Source organism: Xiphophorus maculatus, chromosome 6 (assembly GCF_002775205.1).
Source record: "Xiphophorus maculatus strain JP 163 A chromosome 6, X_maculatus-5.0-male, whole genome shotgun sequence".
NCBI lineage: Eukaryota > Metazoa > Chordata > Actinopteri > Cyprinodontiformes > Poeciliidae > Xiphophorus > Xiphophorus maculatus.
Window position 1 is genome coordinate 25,323,764 of NC_036448.1, and position 26,066 is coordinate 25,349,829.

Here is a 26,066-nt window from a genome sequence, read left to right on the forward strand (position 1 = left end):
TTGGATGTTTTTAAAATGTCAGAAGTGTTTTGTTTAATTTTATTTTTTCAAAATGAAGATTGGGTGGATTTGTGTTAGAGGATTCCAGTTGTTTATGTCCAAACTTACTGATCATGGACGATATGTTACTCACAGCCTTGGTTCAGACTTTTGGATTCCCTCAGATGTTTTTGACCAAGAACTGATTGGTGAGAGCTGTTTTTATTGCACAAAAAGAATCTACCTTTTAAAAGCCATGTGGTCATAATGATAGTGCTAATTAGTCCATAACAGAGTGAGAAATTTCCCTTTAAATATTTACTTCTTTGCTGTGTTTTCATTTGCAGCAATGAAACAAAGAAAAGAATTAACTGTTAACAGGCAGTCATTAAATCATGACTCATCCGTCTGCTTTTTTCAGAATGAATGCACTGTGCATGAGATTAAAAAAACTAAAATGATATGACAGATACTTATTCTAAATCAACAGTGATTATAAAAAATCAAGACCCTTTCCAATTAGGCTGCACAAACAAAATAAAAAACTGAGTGGCTTCGTTTTTTTTTAGAGATCTGTCATCTGCCACGTGTTTGTTTTGTCTATCATAAGATGCGCCCTGATGAAGAAAGTGTTGTGTAGGCACATTTCACACAGATCGGGAGGAGCTGAATAAAATGCTGTTTAAAGGACCTCCTCCAGATGTGCACCACATTTTCCTAAAGACTTTTATGGTTACATATCAAGCTAGCATTTCCAAACCTGACTGATTTATGGGGAGTTTCAGAAGCATAATAATTCTGTGTTCTGAATCAATAAAAACTGAAAGCAGTTAAATTCAGTCAGAAACCTGCACTGATTTATGGCTGTAATAGAGCCTATCTGATGCTTTCTAACAGGCTGCTGGCTTCAGAGGCATTGATCAAAGTGTTTGTAAAAGGAAAACGTTAATTGTGTACCACTAAAATAATTACCCTTTCAGAAGAAAATGGTCAGAGTAGAGAGGTTTCAAATTTTATTCTACATTCAAAATCCTGATGTGTTAATTCAGATGTTGTTGATTTGAATTTCTTTCTTTTCTAGTCAGAAATCATTAGTTGTATCATGTTTAAACATAAAATGTACATGTACAGCTCTGTTTGATATAAGATCAGTGTGGTTAGTAAGTGAAGTTCATAATCCTTTTAATGACTGTTTCCATACACACAGAAACGATGCACATTCAAGTCCGAAGAGTCTGAAGAGAAAATGATAACATTTGCTGTTCTTACAAAGCAGGGAAAAATTAATATTGGGCTTTTAAAGAAAAACAACACTTGGCGTTTCTCTTATTCTTGAATATTTTTTTGTTTGAGAGCTGTTTCAATTCAGTTTTCAGTTGAGTTCAGTTTATCTAGCAATTATTCACCACACATGGCATAGCTCTTCACCTAAGTCATATGTCAGATCTCTGAGCTTGATCATTAAGGGGTTTATATAGCCCCTTCTCCATTGTCAAGTCTCACTCTAGTCTAGGCAGTTAATGTGTGGTTCGGATCTAGCCAAGTTGGGTGTCTCCATTGGCAGTGAGTTCCTCCCTTGGTAGGCAGGAATGTAGCCGGGAATGTCAGAACATGAGTGGGCTGTGAGTGCACAGAAGGTGTGGTTGACGCTCTGATGATGTCATTTTATATGTGTACCTATGGGCAGCTAGCCTGGTATAACCAGCTTGTTGTTCCACGCTTTACTTCGTCCAGAAGGCCTGCACCCTCGGCTATTGAGAAACGATTTCTTGCTGGAGGTGTAGACTTTGTTGAAGTTTTAAGCGTTACGCAATCACTAACGTTTGCCAACAACGCATGCAGTACGTTATGGGCGAATATTGGGTTCATGCCAGTTCAATCCAATATTTGGAAGTGTGACTGTCATGGACTCAGCTCCTCCGCTGACATTGCCAAAACTTCAAGCAGACTAAAATTGTAAGACAGCTCAGCAAATCAGTGTCATCGTTCACAACTTCTTCTGTTCGCTGATTGGCCTCGTTGAAATTCTACCAGAAAAATTCACTTCATTACAGAGGAAGGCAATGGCCAGGCTAGTGGGCAGAAAGTTCCTGTGAAATCTCTAAGAAAATTTGTTCACTGTGGATTGCCCTGTCCAGTAGAAGCTGTATGCACTATTCCATAAGTAGTGCCTTCATTCATACAGTGACATAAATCCACGGGCCAATCAACGAAAGCAGTCTTCTGCCAATCAAACCTCTTGCGCGCAATACCCGGTGTGGCCTGGCTTGTACCAGCCCTAAAGTCGGTTCAAAGAGTTGGGAGGAAATGTGCAGGATTTGCAAATAAAGATGAATCTTTCCGAGGTGGAGTGAAGGAGAACCAGTTAAAGCTCCGGAGATGATCATTGGCTGAGTTTTGGGCATTATTGGCTTTTCCTTGATCCGGTTGAATGTTGGGTTAGGATTCTTTAGTCCCTGCCATGGGATAGCAATTCAGAAGGCTGTGATGTGATTATAAATCGGTCACTGACCCCAGCCATACACAATCAAGCATGTTCTGGGATTAAATATCTCAGACAAAAACAATCTGTACCACCTGCTCTGAAGAGAAAGGTTGTTGACCTCTGCAAATTCCAGACCAACAGAAGAAGCTTCAGTTCATAAATTCAGTTCAGTTTATTTAAAGAGCACTAATTCCCAGTAGCAGCTTTAAATTTCTCTGATGCAACATGATTCAGATGCTTTTCTTTTGTTGTTGTGGAGAAAAACATTTGGTTCTTGTTGAGTGCAGAAATGAAAGTTTCATGGCGTGTTCAGCAATATCTTTCTGGCAGAAAGCTCAGCTGTTCAGACATGAATCTAAATCCTTATCTAATAGTGAAGCGTAGTAGGCTCAGGTTCCTCTCTATGTCTGCTGCAGGATAAAGTGATTTGAAATTTATTCAGGCAAATTAGCAAGCAGCTACGTCATGTGGCTAGCAGGTAACATGTATAGAGTTTTCCCGTCCCCCTCAGGACACTGACATAACTTGTATCCTGGTCGTCCTGCCTCTTCTTCCTTTTAGGAGTTGGCTTCTCGTAGTGTTTTTGTTCCCAGTTGGTGAGCGGGAATAGCCAGGCAGCGACTTTTCTAAACTTTGAAAAGTTGACTGTTGCAGCACTTCTTGCCTCCTGGTTTTACACTGGAACATCTCACCATGCTGCGTAGTGGAAGAAACTATTGGTGTCTGTAATACATCCTTGACATCTTTTGTACTTTCTGTAGACCTTAAATTTGTTTTTAATATTCTTCAGACTCAGATTTTCCTTTGTCATTTTTTAATTTTTTATTAAAGGTTGAGTATTGTGAAGTAAAGACCATGTTGCTCTGTATGCTGGTGTTTTGAAAAACATGTGTGTAAGCATAAGAAAATGAAGGTATTTCTGTGAGACATCAAGTCCTGTCACGTTGTTGAAGGTTTATTAGGCTCCTGTCCTGAATAAAACACATATAGTTGAATAAAAGGTGTGAAGCGTTATAACTGAATCACTTCAGTATTTTTTTTTTGTGTCCTCAAGTAGACATAATTATTGGACCTAATTAGTCAAAATGTAAGTCATGTCGTCATTTTAACTTTCAGTCTCAAGCCTCAAGCATGCCGAGTAGAGTGAAGTGCATCGATAGTGAGGTTGTGATGTTATCATTGGATCCTTACATGAATATTTGTAAAGCAGATGTGGAGGACATGGCTTGTTTAAGCTGGAGAGCTTGTGTAGCAGAATTTTTGAAAAATGTATTTATGCTACCATGTGAAATGCACTGGAAGGCTACGCTGGGGCTTTGTTCTGCTGTAACATCATGCTTTCCTGCTCTCTTTAATTGAAAGACAGGAACACAACAATGTGAAGGACACAAATGGATTACAGACATATTATAATCAACAGGTCGAAAAAAGAAAACAGACGGCATGCTGTGTTCAGCAGGAACAGGTTTGATTTAAAAAGAATAAGGTGTACTGTGATCAGAAGGTTGCTCGGGGCAACAAAGTGTAATAAGTTCAGCGATCTTTAACTAGATTGTCATGATTAAATAGACAAAATTTGTCCTTTGTAAATGAGACGGGTAGGTTGTTAAATCCTAACTCGTATACTAAAAGCAATAATGTAGACACAGACTTTATTACAAGATGCATCCCGGTTAGATCTGTTCACAGCAGGTAATGCTTGGTGTAATCATATTGAAATCTAAGAGTCACGTTCAGGTGAGTCATGGAGAATACATAACCAGCATGTAGACATGCATTCACAGAATGAGATTTTAGTGTTTCCCTATAGAGATTTGGTCTGGGCAGGGGGGTGCTGTGCGATGACAGAAAATTAAAGAAGCAGTTTTTTCATCACTTTCTTTTAATAACAGTCATTCTTTAGAACATCTAATTGCTGCAATCAATGTAACAACCATTTATTCAAAAAGTTATTGAAGAAGCACTTGGGCATCTCTTGAGGATGTCGACATATCTGATATAAAGTCCTTAAGGACAGAGAAAAAGTTATTTATTCTTCTATGTACTATAAATATATATCTTCTATATCCATCTTTTTTATCAGTCTCTCTTTATTTGATCTTTTATCAGTTCATTTCTACCTTTCACTCTTTATCTACTGTATCTTTAACTACTTAACCTGACCCTTACCACGCTTTGTCTTGTACAGCAGGGGGAGTATTTTCCTTCCAACAGTCAAGCCAGGTCCAAACTATGTATTTGCTGATTAATCAAATTAATCATGATTGATTGCGATTAATTCATTATTGAAATAATTGTCAACTTATATAATGACTGATTAATCATTAACTGACTCTGAAATATGCATTTTGCTACAAAAAAACAACAGTCAGAGTGGTAATTAACCCAAAACTTTACAAAAAAAAATCTACACATTTTGCATTTAAGATGAAAATCCTTCTTTGTCAGTAAATATGTTATATATAAAGAAATTTAATTATTTTCTTATGTGTATATTTTAATTAATTCTTAATATTGTGTAAAAAAAAAAGGCTTAAGTGGTTAAATAAAAAAAAAAAAAATCTTTGTCGTTAGAATAATCAATTACTAAGATAATCTTCAGTTGCAGCCCTGGGCTGGATTTTTGCTGCATGTTAGGGTTACAAAAATTTTAAGTGAGTTTTGAGTTAGGCGAAATGCTGGATTTAATGTCTCTTTTCCTGCTTTTCACATGAAATTACAAAATTAAATTGTAAGAAAATGCAGAGACCGTAGTTCAGTCTTTGTGGATACACCGCAGTTTGTTTGTCTTTGTTCTTCTCAATAACAGCTAGCCTTAGCTCCTCAGGTAAATTCAATCAGTTGTTCACAGGTCCCCTGGGCCCCTGTTTGGCCCCCAGCATGGAAAGCCAGGCTATTAGATTGATTTTGGTTCTTTTGCGCCAGCTTTTCTTCTGGACTCCATGATGTTTTAAAGAATCTCTAAATAATCAACAGGATGCAGCAGAGTTTAAGGCAGAAGAAGGCACTAATTAACTGCTGCAGGGCCTCATTTTATGACAGTATGAGCCATTTACTAGCACAAAGTCTCTCTGTAACAGTGGAGGTCACACTGTATATTAGATGTGTTCTTATGTAACCCCCCAGTCATTTATCCCTATGGGTCTGCTGGGGCGGCTACTAGGAAACCGGGTCATCTCCTCTTAATCACCTATTCCTGGCGGAGCAACCTTGACACACTCACACACATCTCTCTTTGAACAGTTTTTTAACCAGGTGCTCAACTTTTATCAGAGACACTTGCCAATTAAAAAGATTTCACCAGATTCCAGCCTCTTGTTTCTGAGACTCAAACAGGAGAAAGTCAGGTCAGCAGCTTTTTCACTGAAATTGAGCTGTATCTTAAAGGGGCGGTGTTATGTGAGATTGACTATTTTAAGCTTTACATCATGTACATCATGTTATTTCCTCATCTAAAATATACCTGAAGTGTGGCTCTAATACTTTCAAGCATGTTTGAGAAATCCTTTAATCTCCATGGTAACCATTCAGCTGTGGGTGAACCTAGCTCCAAGAATGGATGGATGATGGATGGATTACAAACTTCCAAGCTTCCGCCTCACAGAGCAGACTGCTCTCATAGTTCCCCCTCTCAACTCCTTCAGACTAGCCTGCAGCAATTAGCAAACACCTGGTGGAACTGAGCATCTACTGAGATCATTATAGGAGGTACTTCTCAATGCAATAATGGTTTAAATGTTGTTAGACAACAATAGAGAAGCGCTATTGTGGTAACATCCTGAAGGTGGAGTTTCAGAAAGAGTAGAAGTTTTTAAAGAGACGGAGACCCAATTTCAAGGCGTTAAATTACAAAGTAAAATTTCTTTCAAGTCATATTTAATATGTAGCATTTTTATAACAACTGAAGGTAAGATAGTTTCTTGATTGTGCAATAAAATGGCACTGTATGCCTGGAAAACACATAATACTGCCCCTTTAAGTGACCTATTTGGTATAGGTGCAGAGTAAAACTCTTATAATTTGATTACATGTTTGTCATTTTCTTGATTTCTTGAGGGCTCAGTATTTGTAAAATAATGATTGAAAAGGTGATTTTTTTTTTTTTTAATATTTTGCCTAAGTTTTGTAAAACAAGGATGTTGAAAGTCAGACTTTGGTTAGCTAATCTGATAAACTTTTCAACCACATTTAAATATAAATAGACATCTTTGCTTAACTGTGTTGTGACCTTTCAGTTTCAACCACATTTTCATGTTTTTTAGTTGTCATTTTTTTTCTATAATAGAAATAGAATTCAGAAGGGTTCATTCATCCTCTTGAACACATCTGGGATCTTTACTGTTGCCAGGTTCTTGAATCAAATGCACATTTTCATCTGGAACAATGTAAACAGATCATTTTAAATGCATCACTTTCTTGCATTAATCTAGACATTGGTCTTCCTTTGTTAGGATCTACACTCATATCATTGACAGAATTGACATGCAGGAGGTAAAACCTAACGAGTTCAGCGTACAAACAGTGGCTGGTTGCAGTAAATCCACCATGATAGATTTACTGTTTGAAAGCGTTTAATCCAGGTGTCGAGCTTGTTTGGATGCACTCCTGGCAGAAAAAGATTAGTACGTTTGAGTGTGCGTGCCTACTGAAGCGGCAGATTAATGTGTGTCTTGTAAGATTAAATTAAATTTAGGCGGCTCTGTGCAGAAGGTGGGGAAACGCCCTGCCAGACTGTAAGAGTGAGGCCGAGTGGGAACTCAGGGGTGTGGAGGAGAAGAGAAAGCGCCTGTGCATGAGGTGGGCGGAAGTTCATGAGTGACTATGACGGTGCAGGTTTTGTGATCAACATCCTGCATTTCTCTCGCATACATGCACATAAAAATAGACGGTATGTCTTTTAAAGTACCGGACCAACAGAAGGGAGTTTCCATTTCTCTGTTTGCTCTTGTGCCTGTTTGGTTTCCAGACATGAATCAAAAATGAGTGCAAAAATTAATCCAGTAGACAGAAAGCTGTTATAGATTTCTATCTACTTCTCAGAAACTTGGACTTTGAAGTGATGATTAAAAACAAAATATTCTATATGCTGAGTAATCAAGGTAACAAGAGCTCTGAACGTATCCCTTAAAATTAGCCCACAAAAGGTTAAAAGACAGTGAAATTAAAAATATTTTTTAGGTTGATAATAATACATTAACACTTTATTATTATACTTGGGACACTTGCCTTTAGTTACCATATTAATTGGGAAGAAGCACATTAAATGCTAAGAGAATTGAAATCTAGTGTTGAGAAGATGTTAAGGTTGATTAATGGTGACTGATATTTTGAACCTGAAAATAGGTTCAATCCTTGATTATTTTTCTGGATCTAACAGAGTAGTTTTTGGATCTACAGTTTTTGGACCAAAGTATAATTTTTGGAATCTGTGTTTTATTGTTCAGGTTGTTATGTACTACAAGGTTTAAAAGATGTTTGCATAAAACTCATTTTCAACTTCACTGCACTAAAGATTATTAAAATGCCACAAACTGGCTGATACACAAATAAGAAGCCTCATTAGATGCCCAATACCAATTAATGGTTTTATTTGAAGTGTTAAGTGTAATTTCAGAGTTTAATTTAGAAGATTAACACATGCAAACTCATTGGTTCTAAATAAAATGTTGTGCAAATTCTGTTAGAATGATCATGTTAAAAACCAGAATGTTTTAGTTTTAACCACAGTTTTTCAACATATTGGTGTAACTTACTAGTAACCAAAGTTTGTATGAGATTTTTCCAAATTATGCATCAAAGTATAATCCCCTAACAATGATTTTTACTACACTCAAAAGAAAATGGAACAAAGAACATATTTGTCACATATACAGACCAATTAGATGTTCAAGTATTATTTAACAACAGTAAAAATCTGACTGAATAATTTCCAGACTATTTTGTAGCGTGATACACTAGTTTTTATCTGAATTTATACAGTAGTTGACTTCACGGTGGTGCATGAATGCCCTTTAAAAGAACAGATGAAGACACAGCAGGGCTTAGTTCACAGGAGAGACAGGAAAAGGTAAGGTACTAAAGATTAAAGGTAAACAGGAAGTGACCACTCACCACGTCACCCTCCCCTCACTTCCCAGTGTTTCACTTCCTCTTTCTCGGTGGACGCCTGTTTACTGTGAGCTTGCTCAGGTTTGATTTCTTAACCGTGAACCACAGAAATACAAATGTATATTCTGGACAAGTGATGTGCCTGTAATGTAGGCTAACGCTTTGTTTAGACTGTGTTTTTTCTGCGCGCACGTGTGGGAGAAAACCCCAAACAGCATAATCTTAGCAGCTGACCCAGTTGTTGTCGGAGGGAATTAAATCCTGCTGAACGTACACACCTCACACACACACACACACACACACACACACACACACACACACACACACACACACACACACACACACACACACACACACACACACACACACACACACACATACGCTGTCAGGCATGTAGCAGTAAGCCACTGTGGAAGGTGATTGTCTGAGATGAATCTCACTGATGGATCATTCTTTACAGACTCACAGGCTCACTGGGACTTTCTGCAATCTTTAATCTCTGCATTGTTGCGAGTCCCTCTGCAGAGTCAGAGAAGTTTGGATTCAGAGGAAGGAATTTTGAGCTAAAAATCTTGGGCTTCATGCATTTAAATCCAGCATTAGGAATTTATAGAGAAATATCAATGATAATAATGTAAAGACTCCTTTCTGTTTGTATTCAGTAGGGAGGGACCATTCTGAAAATTTGAATCAATATCAGTACCCGATATTGATACTGATGTTATGGCAGATAACTGATATTTAGTCAAATTTATATATTTCTCTAAACTTTCTACACTGTAGAGGAAAACGTCACAGTCCTGAGCCTCATCACTATCACTGTCACATGACCAAACCCCTTCCGTCCGTCTTCCTGAAACATAAACGGCAAGAAGAAGAAAGTGAACATTGTCTGTTAATATCTACCTGCTTTTAGTTATTGGGCCGATACCGATATGTTTAAATATACGTCTAACATCAGCCGATACTGATGTTGATGCTGATATATCATGCATCCTTACTGTTCAGAACTGGAAAGGATAAACAGAATTTTATTTTGCTATAAAATTCCTGCCTGCTATATTGAGCATCAGTAACTTCAGGACCAGAGAAGTACCGATGCTGCATCCGGTGTGAATTTTTTGGAAATGCTCATGAACATTATTAACTCACTAAGTGGCTAAAAACAGGAACTTGGTCTTGTATTAATGTTGTGTTTTATACCTATCTATGCAATTTTGAGTCAGTTCCTTAAATATAAACAGCTTTTTTTTTACTTCTAATAATACTGCAAACCTTCTGTATGCATTCAATCTCAGGGCATGGTGGAGCATGCATACAATATGTGAAGATTAGATCACTTCCTTTGATTTGTTTCTTTTTGTGACTCATCAGCACTGACTCTAGTTCCTTTGCTACTCGTCCACAAATTGTATTTGTTTATCAAAGCATTTTTTATTTTTCTTGCATTGTGCTAGCAAAAACATCTTTTGTCCCTGATTCATGAAGATTTACAGATTTTATTGGTTCATATGGTGAGAGTTCATTCTTGGTTTAAAATATATAAAAAGCGATTTTCACCATCAGTACCTCTTTTGAAAAAAACTTGGCTGACGTACAGGATAGAAGACTAAACTTGCTAGAATAAAAGAGTTTGGTGATTTTCCATACACTAATGGGAAAAAAACTAAGTACACAGTTTGACTCAGTTGCTTGGATTGTGAAGGAAAAGTTGTTTTCTGTTGGTCTTTTTGAGTCTCTCACCTCGTTGTGAAGGAATTTTGGCTCCTGGTTCTTTCCAACTTGCTTCAGTTTACAGGCCTTTGTTTTAGCACAAAGCAACATTTGAATCAGGCTGAGGACAGGACTTTTATTGTGCCCTTGCAACATCTTGCTTATTTTCTTTTTCAGACAGTCTGTTGTAGATTTACTGCTGTGTTTGGGATCAATGTTTTGTTGGTGACCCAGTTGTTAGCCAAGCTTCAGCTGTTTACCTGAAACTTCATGTTTAACTCTAGAATGCTTTGGATTTTGGTCCAAAGGTCCAAAACAAACCCAGATCAGCAATCTTCTACCCCTTTGCTTGACAGTGGATTAGAGGTATTTGGGTAAATATACTGTGTTGAATTTTCCACCCAAAATGGTTCTCTACATTGTGCCCAAAGACATTCAGTCTTTTTGTAGGTGTCCTGTGATGAATTTGTAGCTTTTATAAAGGTTGTTCTCACCCATTGATGTCTTAGTCCATTAACTACATTTGATTAGCACCCCATTAATCCAATGAAGGAATGGAATATTTTACTTAACGGACTAATTTTGCTAAAATCTGTTTATTTGTTGAAATGAAGATTTAAACCACCTCTTAAGCTCCAAACAGACATAGGCAGGACTATTTTGGGGCAGAAATCTTTCCTCAGACTTGTTTTTGTCCACACCTCATCACGAACTCGTGCTAATGTGACTCACTGATTTAGACTGAATTAGAAAGATGGTGAAGGCATACAGAGGTGCACAGAAGTTTGTGATTTTTCCATGCAGCTGTAGCAGGACCGAGATCAGAGCTGAGAGGGTTATGTAACACCTTGATGTACTGCCACCTCCTGTAGAGCATGACTCACTGAAAAGAGAAATTTAGAAGGTACCAGTGTTCACAGCATTTAGCTGACGTGTATTAACTCTCTTACAAAAATCAGCATTCATACTCATTTTGTACATGTTTACAATATTACCTTTATTGCAAATGAGACTGTTGTTTTTTTATAGAACAAGATCTAAATTGAGTGTCTTAAACTTAGAATATAATTAATTACATGTGGCACTTTGCACTTATAGCAAATTTTATGATTGAAAGTAGCATCTTAGATTTTTGTGAAAATAAGTAGCATCATACTGAGAGACCTGAGATACATTTTTATATACCAAGATAAACATTTTCGGAGGCTAACATTAGAAAATAACAGTAGTGAGAACACTTCCAGCAATGCAATAGTAGTGGAGCTAATTTCTCATTTAGCCATTTTCCTGAGTTGCTAATGTTTAGCCTGTTTAGCTTTCCCTAAGTTAATTTTTCCAGTTAAATCATGAATTTACTTGACTGTTTTATAAACTTGTAATTGAATCTGAATCTGAGAATCTGTTTTGGTTGTAAAATGTTAAGAATTCTTTGAGTAGTTATGTTTATATTCTTGCTCTTATTTTGAAATGGTGACATCAGTTCAGTTTCCTTTTTTCATGATCTCTTTCTTTTTTACCAATAACTTTATTTCAAACAAGACACAGGAGCAAAACTAAACACTGACAGTAGAGAACAAGATGTAAACATATATACAATATCTAAGGGCTTTATAGAACATGTAAATTATAATGTCAGAATTAAGTTAGTGCTTTAGCATTAGCTTCTGCTAAATACCATGTTGGTGTGAGCACTTCAGTGTTAGTGGAACTAATGTTTATGATTAGCACTGAATGTTAGTGGTTAGTGCTCTAACTTCTTAGTTAGTGGTTCTCACCTCTGGAATTTAAAATATGCATTAATGACTTTGTAACTTGTGTCTTGAACAGAGATATAATGAATAGCTTTGGCAGTGTGCCCTTTAGTTGCAATTTATTGGTGTAAATATACTTTATTTTCTAACACAGATAAATGTAGTTACATGATGTATCTTTGCTCCATTTTAATGTTGAAATCCTGTGTTTGTGTAGGTTGTTGGTCTTATTTAGAATAAGGAGGCTCGTCAGGTAGCCCACCGTCCCTGCGGGTTAGTGGGGGGCCTTGAAGGAGAAAGAAAAAGGTCTGATTGAGCACCTGGGCCAAGCAGGAAGCAGCTGGAGAGTTCTGATTAACCAGGGCTCACATCCACACCCCCTCAGACACAAAGCCTGAGACAGGTTTGTCTTCATTGATTTAGCAGAGTGCATAACTGAGATTCACACACTGCCTGCAGCAGAGACACATATGACCGTACAGCACACGTGGCAGATCCTCTGTTTGTTTCAGAGCTTGGTGTCTGGATTGTGTTTTACACTGCTGGCTGCAAGCAGAGGGGCTTTCCTCTGTAGGGGTGTGTGTGTGTGTGTGTGTTTGGAGCTCTGCACTATGGGCTCTTCCAGAGGTTGTCAGCTTTATAAGGTGGGCATGGAAACATAACAGTGTGTGCCAAAGAAATGTCTAACCACACCTCTGTCTCTCCCTCTTTTTTTCTGTGTGTCAGGGTGTGTGGGGTTGCGGGTGTGTGTGTGTGGGTGACGTAGCCTCCATCTTACCTCATGATGCCCACTTTTAATGGCACATGAAGAATATGAGTCAATCTTACATAGTTAACAACTCCCAGCTTCACAGCTGAAGGCAATTTTCATCCTGTTTACTTTTTAAACGGAAGTTTTGTTTCTTATTAACATTGCCAAGTATCTTTGTCATCTTTGCTACTTTGTGTATTTTTTTAGATATAAAAGTAGCAGATAATAATTCAGCTACTTTTTATGTGTAAGAGTTACTCTAAAGCTGATAAGCTTAACAGCAGCAGAACGCCACAGGATTTAAAGAAATACACCACTGCAATCAACATTTTTCCATTATTCAGTTAGTTAGTGTGTGCATGTCGGAGTTTACTAATGTCTCTTGGCAACCCTCCACCCCCTAACATGTCACTGGCACCATCATGCTGTGGGGATGTTTTACTGTAGCAGGGCAGAGAAGCTGACGCAGCTGCAGGGCAATCAGGGAGGAGAACGTGCTAACGGCTGCAAAAGACTTGAGTGGAGCTAAAGTTCATTTTCTGGCAGGAGACTGTGCATAAACAAACATTAGTTAGATCAAACATATTAATTTGTTAGAGTGGTCCAGTGGTCCAAAAATTTGGTTTCTAGATGTCAAAAGCTACAAGATAGACATCCAGCTGTAACTGCTGCAAAAAGCCATTTCCTTTTGTCATCTTAACTAAATACAGAATACAGTTTGCTGGTGTAATAAGACAAAAATAAAATGGGTGACTGCACCTTTAAGTGGGCTGACTCTCTGCAGCTGCTCACCATGTAAAGTCTGGTCACATCTATTAGCAGACAGGCAGCTCTAGTGATGTAGTCTCCTCTGTTTGACCGTCTCTCTCCGTTCTGTCTCAGACACACACACACGCACACAGTGGGATAATTGTCTGTTAGAGGTTTGGCAGAGGTCCCATGCTGCACAGCTGCACTGGGTCGACATACACACATACATACACACGCACACACACAACAAACCAAGAAAACTAGCTGTGGTCTCGTCACACACCCTGTTGTTTCACTCGTGTCTGTCATCAGAACTTTTTACAGAAATCATAAGTTGACAGGTTTCTATTTGTGCGTTCTGCAATGAATGTTTACTCAGCTGAAGGAGGCGATGATGACGTTTTTTGGTGTATTTTGAAGGTGAAGGTTTATTACATTTATTTGTTTTGTGTTATAGTTTAACCAAAATGTTCAGCATTAAATTTTTACAGCAGTTTATCTCTTTTATTCAGAATTATTTAACCAGGTTTTTATTGATTGTCATGAAATTGTGTCGCACGTGACCTACTGACATCAGTGATCATCTTACTTTCCCTGTAGCGCCACCGTGAGGTTAACTTGGAACAACCTGAGAGATAAAGTATACAGAGATCAAGTTTCCTTATATAGCTGTGCTGTGGGATTATCAGCAAAGGCTAAAAGTACCACTATCCTTAAAATACAAATAAAAATTATCGTGTGATAGTAACACAATGTCGAAAAATATACTTTAAACAAATAATAAAATATATATATGAACATATTGATGTATTACGACCAAAAAAAGCTTCTTAATATTATTAGAAGCTTATGGGAGAAATTCATTTGACCCAAGTCTCACAACTTAAAAGGCAATTCCGACAAATACCAAGGAAATGTCTATAAACTTCTGAAATTACAGAACGTAATACAAAATCAACCTAGAGAATCTTCTGTTTTGCCAAATAGAATTGATTTTATTGTCCTAACTGAACAACTAGAGAAAAAATTTATTTATTTAATGTCAGACTGAAAATAATGGTTATGCATGTTTTATAGACTCATGGACCACAGTATACCAAATATATTTTATTTGGTATACAGTGGAAACTGTATCAGTTCTGCCACATTAGCTAACATTCACTTTCACCATGTTGCTGTTCTTTGGGTTTCAGTCAATCAGCGCCAAGGCAAATGAATGATAGTTCTAATAATATGTCAAATAGCATTGTGGCTATGTGTTATGACTTCCTACGCTGCATTTTCTTTCAAATGTTTTAGACATGCTGTGTGAAAATAATCCATGAATAAGCGAACTTTCCGTGAATAGTTATGCCTTTTAGTTACATTCCAGAGAAAAATCCATCTACCGACCCGGGAATCATCATGAATCCACTGTAAATGGATTCATCTATATATTATTTACTACTAGCGTTGAACCCAAGTCACATGAAATGCATAGTATCATTCTAACAAATGTTACATCCAAATAGTACTTTATCACTGTAACAGTATAATGATCATTGCAATTTGGATATATTCTGCAGCTCTATATTGAATCAGTAATTTCTTATTACACAAATAAATAAAGGTCAACATATTTTGTGAAAACATTAATTGAATATGTGTATTTCAGTCTTTATGTTTTCTACATGGCCTGTCGTCTGAGTGGCTAACATGAACAACTGAACTGCTGACCAATCACTTTGTGTGCAGCAGTAAAAAATAATTTATGTTCCAACATATGACCATGAAATAATTAAATAAGACAAATACTTATACATCATATATTCCTTCAACATTTAATACCTAACTGCTTACTGAATGACTTTATTCTATTTCCTTTAAAGTGATGTTGAGCCTCAGAGAGCCACTCTTTAGCCAGCAGCCATGCTGTCCATGCAGTCTGATTGTAGTCTATTCTCAGCCCACCCACCTTTCCCTTCCCCCATGCTGACTGCTGAGGCACTGACCTTTGACCCACATCTCAGTCCATGTGGTCCAGTGTTGAGGCGTGTCAGACACATGATTTCCGCTCCGTGGTCACATGTCGTGATGAGAGCCTGGCTGTGTGATGGTCTGCAGCCCAGTGCTGCCGTTTTCCCCTCGCTTCCTTCTTCTGATCTGATTCCTAGACAAACGAAGGTAGTGTGTAACAGATTCAAAGGTGGTGGCGAACTATAGTTTCTAACTTTAATGAATTCTTGGGTTTACTTGTTTAGAAAGCCTATTTTTGCAAACGTTCTGTGTGCTTCCTTGATTAGGTCAAGTAAAGTTCAGAGAGAGGAAATTAGAAATTCTACCCTGCAACTTACTGTTTTTATAAAAGGGAAATGCTACCCTTCTGGCAAGCGGCTGTTAGTGTTGATCCCTGCAATTACAGCTCAGTTTTGACTGAAGTGTCAAATAATCACATTGCATTGAATAAAAAAGTCTTGCGTAAGTGAAAAGTAAAATTTTGACAGATCACAGATGTCAACAATGCATGGAAAGAAGTAATAATGAAGGGATACATCATGAAAGAGTTGTAATCAGAGAGACGGATGACAGGAAGGGAGGAAGGCTTTTGTCTAGACTTCTCTCCCGCGACTCCAGATGGGGAGTTAACAGTTGACTTGATACATTGTTATGATGATGTGGACAGGTCTCTCTGTTTCACTCGTTTCTGTACAGAGAATCTAGTTTCCCCAGTGGAGTTTCATTTCTGTTTTACCCTATGCTGCCCTCTGTCTGCTGCTGGGGGAACTACACCCTGCTAAAACGTAAGAATAACCTCCTCACCAGTTCTTCTCTTGATGTCTTGAAGTCAAGTTTATTTGTTTGACACATTTAAGCAACACCAAATGTGAAACAAGAAATAAACATCATATGTTGTCAAATGTCATCATCAAACTCGTCAAGCAAATATACATCAAATATGCTGATCAATGTTCCATTCCCTACTAGACACTACTATCAAAGGCAACTCTAAACAACTTGGTTTTTAGTCTAGATTTAGAGGAACTCAGTGTTTCAGCATCTTTGCAGTTTTCTGAAAGTTTGTTCCAGATTTGTGGTACATATAAACTGAATGCTGTTTCTCCATAGAGGTCTGGAAGGTTAACAACATCAGATCTTTAATGTATTTTGTTGCTTAGCCATTTATAAGCTAAAAACTGTATTTTAAAGTCTATTCTCTGAGCTAGATGGAGCCAGAGTAGGGACTTTAGAACTGTAGTGATGTGCTCTATCTTCCTGGTTTTAGTCAGAACACGAAGCATCATCCTGGTTTGGTTTTTAGGCAGACCTGTGAAGACACAGTTGCAGTAATTAATATGACTAAAGATAAACACATGGATGAGTTTTTCTAGATCTTTCTAGAGCTGGGACATTTAGTTGTTTAATCCTGGAAATGTTCTTCAGGTGATTGAAGGCCCACTTTGTAACTATCTTTATGTGGCTCTGAAGGTGTTATAAGAATAAAATTGTATTTACTATTTATCTATATATATTTTGCCTACGGTTACAAAGAAATAAAAGAACTGCAACCGATAGATGCCTATCTGACTTCAAAACTAACAAACATGTTTTGTCACATAATAAAACAAATCATAATATGACAAAAACAGCCAATTTGTTTCTATCTTTAAATTCACAAGATAAGCAGCCAAGATACCCAACCGATGCCTGAATTATATTTGGCTATAGAAGAAATGTTTTATTGTATCTAAACAGATTTTAGATAATAACCTATGTAGTACAGATAAACATCAAGAAAAACTAACAGTTCCCATTGATCAATGGGAAATAAAATTATTTCTTAGCTTATGCAACCATTTTAATTTGTTTTGTAAAGCTTTTGAAAGCTGCTGGACAGATGTGACGTAGTGCAGTGACTCCAAACGTAGAGGCTGGGAAAGATGCACAAGGCTGTTATGCACTTTTGCAAAACGGTAAATCATAATCAGGTCTAAATAAAATATTATGTGTCAGTGCACTTTTACAAGTTGTTTCTATTATACGCAGGGAGCAACACATTGATCAAGGTGAATGCATTGATTTGCTGCTAAGCTCTCTGCACAATGCCTGCTTAATAAATAAACTGATGGAGTGAGGACTTATGAAACCTCAACTGTTAAGAACTCTTTTGGATTTTTGACAACATAGGTTTTAGGTTCCTGCAGCAGTCTGAGTTCAGGCTGCAGCTACTGATTATGAATCTGCATCTCACCAAACCTCAGTGGTTTTCAAACATATAATCATGTTGGGTTTTAATCAGAGTTTTTCTGTCAGATATTGTTCAACAATATCATCTGACGGTAAATGAGTTTCTAATAAAATAATTTATCAAAAGAAAACTAACATGAGAGCTAACCTGAATTCTTTTATTAACATATTTCCTGTGTTATTGTTTTTGACAAACCCCAAATAACTTAATTGCCTGTTGCAAAAACATTTTGCTCTCACAAAATAACTTTATCTTATGAAGGAAATAAGTAAGAATGTGACAAATATTTTTTCACACTTCGTTTTAGCTGACCTAAAACAGTAAATAGATTAGTGTTTTGTTTATCCGAGTGGGAAATATAATCTGGGTAGAAAAATTCATATTTAAGTATAGCTTCATTGTTTACCATAATTGTCACAAACTTCCTTTTCAGTGATTCTGTTTCCTTGTGTACAAAAAAATAAAGTTTATTAGAAAAGACCATTACCTTAGAGAAAAAGCAATAATCAGTTTTATTCCTTGTGACAAAAATGACAAAAATCGAGGTCACATACTGCTTAAGGCATTTAGCAAATCCAAAAAAATGGCTTCCACTGAAGCATATTTTGAGTTTTTCTATTTTAATCACAATTCTTTTTTTGGAGATTATATATAAAATAAGTTTTGTTCATATTTCAGATGAACCTGTTCATAATACTGGAACAGGAACCAAACAAGCGTTTCCAAGTGTTACATTCTCTCCATTGTCTGCCTTGTTGTGATCGACACCCGGAGCTCCTGTTTTACCCACAGAGGCTCGCATTGATCCAGCCCATCTTCACACATGATGTTTCCCAGAAAGCTTCACATAAACCTGGAAGGCTGATGATGGAGTCATAATGACTGTTTGTATAGTAGCTTGCACAGGGTGTGTCGGCGTGTGTGTGTGTGTGAGCCCGTTTTGCACTGTTGTACCTGAGCTACAGCTTGATGCAGCTTTGTCCTCTGTGTGAGTGTGTGTGTGTACAGCTGTCACAGTGAGGAACAAACACACCAAGCTTTCCTCCTCATTAGGCGTCTGCAGCACCTCTGCTGAGATGTACAGCTTTCCTTCAGAGCACGCACACATACACACGCCTACACGCACGCACACCCCTCCTCACATGTACTTGCACCAGTTTGCAGTTGCACAGGTGCTGACGGTGAAACACCCACCAAAGCATTTTCTCATCATCACTTGAACCCCGTGTGGCTCCATGTTGCAGGCATGTGTGACCTCTGAGCTAAACATTGTGAAGTTGAGTCAGAGCCGATGATTTGGTCCATTTTTCACAACAAGCTTCCATTATGAATCTTTGCCCCTCAGACGAACTCACTGACCGCAACGCGCCGTAAAATAGCTTTGCTTCCTGAAGCTTATAAACAAGAGGTCATTTTCCTCTCTGCTATCGTTTAGCTTTCTTTTTTGTCTTCTCAGTGGGTCAGAGGAGAACTAGTGAGCTCTGTGATTCATACATAATGTTGAGACTGGTGTGCCAAAAGCTGTTTAGTTTAAGCCTTCTTATTTTAATTTTCATCAAAGAGGCTGAAATAAACTTTATTTTTTGTGAAGTTTAAGCCAAGAAGAAAAACCTGTAGATAGTTTGGATGCACTGATTAAACTTCTGTCAATGATTTCTGAACTCAGATGTCCTAATCCCAGTTTTAGCTGATTTTTCTGACCTATAATTCAAAATTAACTTATTTCAGTTTTTTATACTTACATTTGGGTCTCAACTGCTTCTAAAACCGCCCTGAATGCTTTAAAAAAAATCCACTGCCCTTTTTTTGGAAATAAATTCATGTTTTTTGATGTCTGGAAAATTAGCCATTTCAAAAACCTCCCGATTGTTGAGTCACAATTAACGGGCACTACATTGTTACCTGGCAACCTAAGTGGAGCGTCATCATGTTTAGTCAGCTAGTTTCACCGTTGTACACCGGCTGCTGGAAAAGACAAGTGTTTTGTTGATGATTTACCATTTAGAAACTTCTTGTTACATTCTTGTTTGTTGTGCAGGAGGCTCCACTTCTGCTTTTCAAAGTTGCACTGTTGTGTAGTTGCTCATCTGTTTGCAACAATTGTTATGTGCAAGTGTAAATGTGGAGTTTGAGGGGAAGCGGTGGCCAACTACAGCTTATTCAAAGTGACAAGAAGCATAATAGGTCTTCTTAAAGAGATCTTGTTAACCAATTTCAAAGTGTTTTGAAAATTTGAAACATGACGTGAATGGCAAACAAACAAATGATTACATTTCCAATCTCTGCTGTCAGGATCAGTTAGGGTGAAAATCAACCGATGTTACTAACCAGCCAATTTCTCCAGCAAAGCGTTGCAGTTCACTTTACATTGGACTCAGTTGTTTATGATTCTTCTACCTTTAAAAAATAAAACCTTACCCTGTTTGCTAGTAGGGCCGCACCAAAACACAATCTTAATTTCTATCCAAAGGAAAGAAGAGACAAAGAAGAGAACATTTTAAAACATGCACCGTTTTTCCTTAATCTAATTAATATTCCTTTAAAAATATGTAGGGTCATTTTCAATTATGTTGACCTAATTCTGGATTTCTTCTTTGTTAATAAGGAGGAAAATGATCCAGAACGTGTATCAGATTTCACACAATTTCACCAGGTTTTCAAAGGAAAAATTATGGCACTCAAATTTGTCTTGATTTGTGTTAATATGAAACATGAGTACGCAGAGTCATTTTTCTTTCATGCAGCTCTGGTGCCAAACACATACTTCAGCTGATTGCCTTTAATGTGGATCACAGATGGGGAACAAACGCTTAGTCTATTATGTTCTTTGTGGTTTAGCTACAGATTATTTAATGTCCATTTATTTTTCCTTTCCAGTAACAAACTTCAACAATAGCTTGGAGGCCAGTTCAGACTCAGACGATGAGGACAAGCTACATATTGTGGAGGAGGACAGCCTGTTGGAGAATGATGCCACGGAAACGGACGGGGCCACAGCGCTGGAGAACCATGATGCCGCCATAACAGTATTACCCCACAATGGCTCCTGGAATGGAGGTGAGAGGCTACCATGAACTTTAACAATCCGCTCTGCAGTGAGCAATGTTGCTTGGGATTTAAGTTGATGAAAGAAAGTTTCTTAGATTCATACAAGAACACCCAGCCACAAGCTGCTCAGGTGAACATGGTGAACCAGTTTCCTGACGTAACTCATATTTTATTTGGACCAATTTTTTTCATTCTGCCTTTAGGGTTGGATCTTCAAATTTAGATGGTTGTCTAAGACTACATTCCCACAGCATGGAAATGCAACCCAACTAAAAAAATTTGCCCATATCTGATTTTTTTTCAGATTAAAACCTGAACTGGTTTTAATTAGTTCAGGGCAGTCTGATATGCCCTGTTTTGATCTTATTTACCCCTTTGACCCCCCAAAATCTGATTTGTGTCACTTCCATATGCGACACAAATCAGATGAAAAATATATTTAGTATAGATAGTTTTTGAAGCACCTTCTGTCGGATAAAAAAAATTCTGACTTTTACATCATTGACATACGTACGTCATATTTCTGCACCAGAAGAAAGATGATTTGGTAAATCTGGACATAAACAATGGCTCAAGTAAACACTGCCAACACTTAATTTTCTTTTTTTAAACTTCCTTCTTTTTGTTATAATCTTGAGGCAACAGTGTCGGCTGCCATTCCTCCAAAACTTTAAAATCGGTCCATATTACTTTCGTAAGCAGCTGTTGTGTGATGTCAACATTTTCTTCTGCATCCACACTAAGGTTGGATTGTAGTCACAAAAAAATTTAAATTGAGTGTTAAGCAAAATTCACATTTTGCACGTTTTTGTAATTCCATTTTGGTTTTTACTGCTTCTAAAGACATCCCTAGGGATTAAAACACATTTCAAAAACCTCCCGGATGTTAAGTCACATTTGACGGGCACTTCGCTGTTACCTAGCAACACAAGCGGAGCTCCAGTATGCTTGGTTAGCTGGTTTTACCGCTGTATGTGCTGTATAATGGCTGGTTTTATTGTTGTACAATGGCTGCTGGAAAAGACAAGTATTTTGTTGTTGACTTACCATTTAGTCAACAACAAAACAAAATCTTGGTGGTTGTGCAGGAGGCTCTACTTATGCTTTTCAATATGTACGATAATTGCGCATCTGTTGACTTCCAATAATTCACTTCTTGCTAAAGTCGAAGAAAAATCCACAGAAAAGCCACACCGGGCTATAAGCCCCATGGTTCAAAGCGTGGGAAAAAAGTAGCGGCTTATAGTCCGAAAAATACGGTATCCATTATCTAAGAATGAACTAACTAAAATCTCATTATCTAAGAGCGATTTTGTGCAAAAAATATAATTAACATGTTTTGTATCGCCCATAGACCTATCTTAACTTGTTCAAGGAAATATAATAGGTCATATTTAAGACTTGCTATATGAAGATGGCCTTAGATATTAACAATGATAATCAGACTTGGTAGGAAGTTTATAGAGAAGTGTTTTTATTGATCCATATTTCTCTTGATATTTAATCTTAAACATAAGTGAGAAAAGGTATTACTTCAGTGATGCGTTTATTATATGGCAGCTCTGCTATACTAAAATGAAAATGTATCCTCTTAAAAAAACACAGGAGCGTTTCCTGAGTTTTACTGTACATTAACATCCACAAAAGACTTCTTTATCAGCACAATCCCAGCTGTGCATTGGCATTTCCACAACTGAGAAGGAATGAGCAAGCAGAGGTGAGAACATGGGAAGAAGGAACAACTAAGAGGCACACTGATAGAGACTGATTGAGAAGGGAAAAGGGGGGCTGGGAAAACACACTTCAGTAATACTCTAATGCATAATCTAGCTGAAAGTCATGTGGAGGTTTTCTTTTATAATCTCCAGCTCAAAACCTCCAAACATTTAATAAATCCTCTTCATTTCCAAACATGTCTTGTGATGACAGCATTTTACACAACAGGCTTCAGCAAATATTCCGTCTTCCACCGAGCAACATCCCGTTTATGTCAGATTCACCAATAATGAGATTAGTCGTGTAATAGCAGTGAGTAGAGAGCGCAACCCTAAATACATCCCAAACCTGAAATGATTACAAAACGTATCCAAATAACACCTGCGTCCAGCAAGAGATTAATATGGACTTTCAAAATAAAGCTGACAGATACCCTTCAAAATAAGAGATTCTAATTTATATACATCGGTAATTACAAAAGCTAGTAATTACACACATTTTTCAAAGCAAAATAATCTGTATGTAAAAATTAAGTTTGACATTTTAAAATCAAATTAAATGATGCATTAAAAAGTAATACAACTAGAAAATAGGAAATATTCAAAATAAAAGCCTTGCTGTCTTGACCCTTTAATGGACTTCAAACACCAAAGTATGTTGATATATGGCAGACTGTGAGAACAGTTCTTGAGGATTTTTCCAATTACTGTTTTCATATTTGACTTAGTAAAATATCTGACAAGGTCTGACTTGTTTGCATCATATGTACTGCTAGGCTACAATACCATGCAGTGCAATCACAAGATGTAAAGATGGTGATTTTAAAACCTCAAAATTAATGAATGTAATATATATTTTTGTCACACTGTTAAGAGTGTTAGCTTTAGTCCTAATGTTCTAAATGTCTGACTTTAATATCTGGTTGCTAATTTCCAACAACAATCCTCTCTCTAAATGTAAAATTATGAAAAGGAATGCCTCTTCTAAACATTTTAGAGCATCATTATTTCATGCAGTACTGTGGGCTCCAGTGGTTCAGATTGCTGATGTGTTGCTGTTGCACACTCTTTGATCAGATTACCTCCATTTCCTCCTGCTCAGCCTCAGGGAGCTCACCTGCAGAACCAGATGCTCTGCCTTTTCTGTCTCTTACATTCACATCTTCGTCTACCACACCTCATCCTCACAGCTAATCAAACTAACAGAGTAGAAATACACACATACAAAAGACTACCATAATGTCAGATACATATGTCTTGTCATTTCATTCCTCAAACCGGTGTAAAAATTGAGTTATGTCACTTTCAGATCTAAAATATCCGATAATTTCATTAATGCAACATTTTGAAATGACTCCATAGATCTGATAATAATAGAATACTCTCAATGCTCAAATCCGTAAATGTCTCTGTTGGATGATGTAAAATCATAATTCTGTGGGGTTTCATGCTTTTATTTTTTAAGTATGTCTCGTTTTCCATTTTCACTCCTGAGCAGCTTTTAGCCATTCGGTCGATGTTTGCATGTTCGCCTCATGCATCATGTCTGTTCTCTGGTTTTCTCCCACAGTTCACAAACGTGCGCTGTTAATTGCAGATTGCCCTCAGGTGTTGTTGGGTTTGTTTGTGTTTATGCTTGCCTCATTAGTTGTATATGTTAATCCTCTGTGTCAGTCGGCCCAGGGAGTGCAGGTACTAACTCCCTGCTGTACAGACTGGGATCAAAAAGTTTAAAATAATGGATAAATCTTGTTTTTCTGCTCCATATTTTTAACAACAGCATATAATAAATACACAGATTTGATTGAATATTTGCTTATTAGTTGCATACAATTTCATCTACTTGCTTTTTAAAAACGCAAGTGTTGACTGAGATAATAATGACATACATAAATGAATTTCCTCATTACCAGTGCAGAGAGGGTGAGGGTTGTGGGGGAGTTGAGTCAGCTGCTTATTGTTCATCTCTTCAGACAGCCGTCTTTACATTGCACTTCTGCTTGGAGATTAATCCAAGCCAGTTAATGAAGTATTCACCATATTTGCTTTAATAAATGCGTTTGGATCACATGATGGTTATAAATCTACCACTCACGGTTCTGTGTGTATGCAGTTTTCATCAAAAGGGTATTGTTTTATTTACAAACGTGGAACAAAATCTCTTTCCAAGTGTGAGTTTAAATCTCTACTAATTACTTCTGTTAGCACACTTTGAAGAACACAACTTAAGTCTGCCTCAAGACTTAACCAACCAACGATTCAACAGCAAAGTCTGATTGGTTTTAGGTTTTTACCGTTTCTCTTCGTCCTTTTAATTGTCGATTCTCCACCAACACCTCAGCCTACGCAAGCATCCGCCTTCATCTCGGCTGCAGTTAGTTAGAGCCGGGCGGGAAACACTGGAAAACCATGGAGACGTGGAGAATGTGACACTCATATTGCTCTGAAGGCTTATTTCATTGTTGCTGAATAAAGCCTTACATGGTGTGAGCCGCGCTCATGAGAGCTACTCAATCTCAAACACGTTTTTTTTCTCTAGCCCTCTTAGCTCAACCCTCTCCGCTCTGTGTACTCATACTCCACACAGAGATTTCTTTTCAGTTTGCAGCGTTCTTCCAGTAGGATTTGCTCTTGAATGCTCAATCCTTTTCTTCTCGGATTCTTTCTTGTTAGAAATCCAAATGCACATACTCTGTTGTTGGGTATTAATTATCTTTCAGAGTTTGCACATCCTGTTTGGTAAGCTGCTACTGTAGCATAATCTGTTGAATTATTTTTCACAAACTTTTGCTCTAATATTTAAGCTAATATTTAATCTTCTAGACAACATTTAAGTTTATTTCTTTGATTAAACAAAGGGGACTTAAAACTTCTTTAATGTTTTTTAAATGTATTAAACCTTAAGAAGCTGCAGATTTCAGTGAAGCATCGACTGAAAATTCAGATTAATTAATCACCTCTTTCAGTCTAACAATGAGTCATCTTTTAGGTCTGACTTGTTTGCAAATGACAGAAAAATAACGACCAGTGAAACTGTAGTTCATTCTGCAATATGTTTTTCATCTTGCCTTGTTATAAAATGTGTTTTACATCAGTCTTAATTAGCCTAATTAGTTTAGCTTTTTGCCACATCAACCATATTTACAGACTGTTTAGACAGAAGGCAGAAGTTTCCTTTTCTACATCTTATCAAATAAATTTTGCTTTGGGGTTTGAGGGTGATTATGGGTTTCACACTTAAATAAAATACCACAGAGTTCCATTTATCTTAATATATGTCAAAAAAACTTGAATGTTGATGAACTAAATTTCTTTGTATTCAGTTCTTCTTCTTCAGATAAGCAAAGGATTTAATAGATATACCACAACGGTTATTTGCGTTGTTTAAAACTCTTTAGATCTAAAATATGTAGATTAGGGATGCACTGATCCACTTTTTTTCACTTCCGATACCGATACAGATATCTGAGGTTTAGTATCGGCCGATACTGATTCGATACAGAAAAACAGCACTCAATAGACTTAACACTTCTTTTTTGAA

The 26,066-nt window shown here is 37.2% G+C and overlaps 1 protein-coding gene across 2 annotated transcripts in view; it reads left to right on the forward strand.

Moving 5' to 3' along the window:
• The window catches only part of LOC102223789 (zinc finger E-box-binding homeobox 1-like), a 64,255-nt gene that overhangs the window by 23,945 nt on the left and 14,244 nt on the right, over nucleotides 1–26,066 (forward strand). For both annotated transcript variants that reach the window (XM_005796611.2, XM_023336004.1), the window contains exon 2: nucleotides 20,640–20,819. In XM_005796611.2, the coding sequence (XP_005796668.1) occupies nucleotides 20,640–20,819 (180 nt within the window). The remainder of the gene's footprint in view (nucleotides 1–20,639; nucleotides 20,820–26,066) is intronic.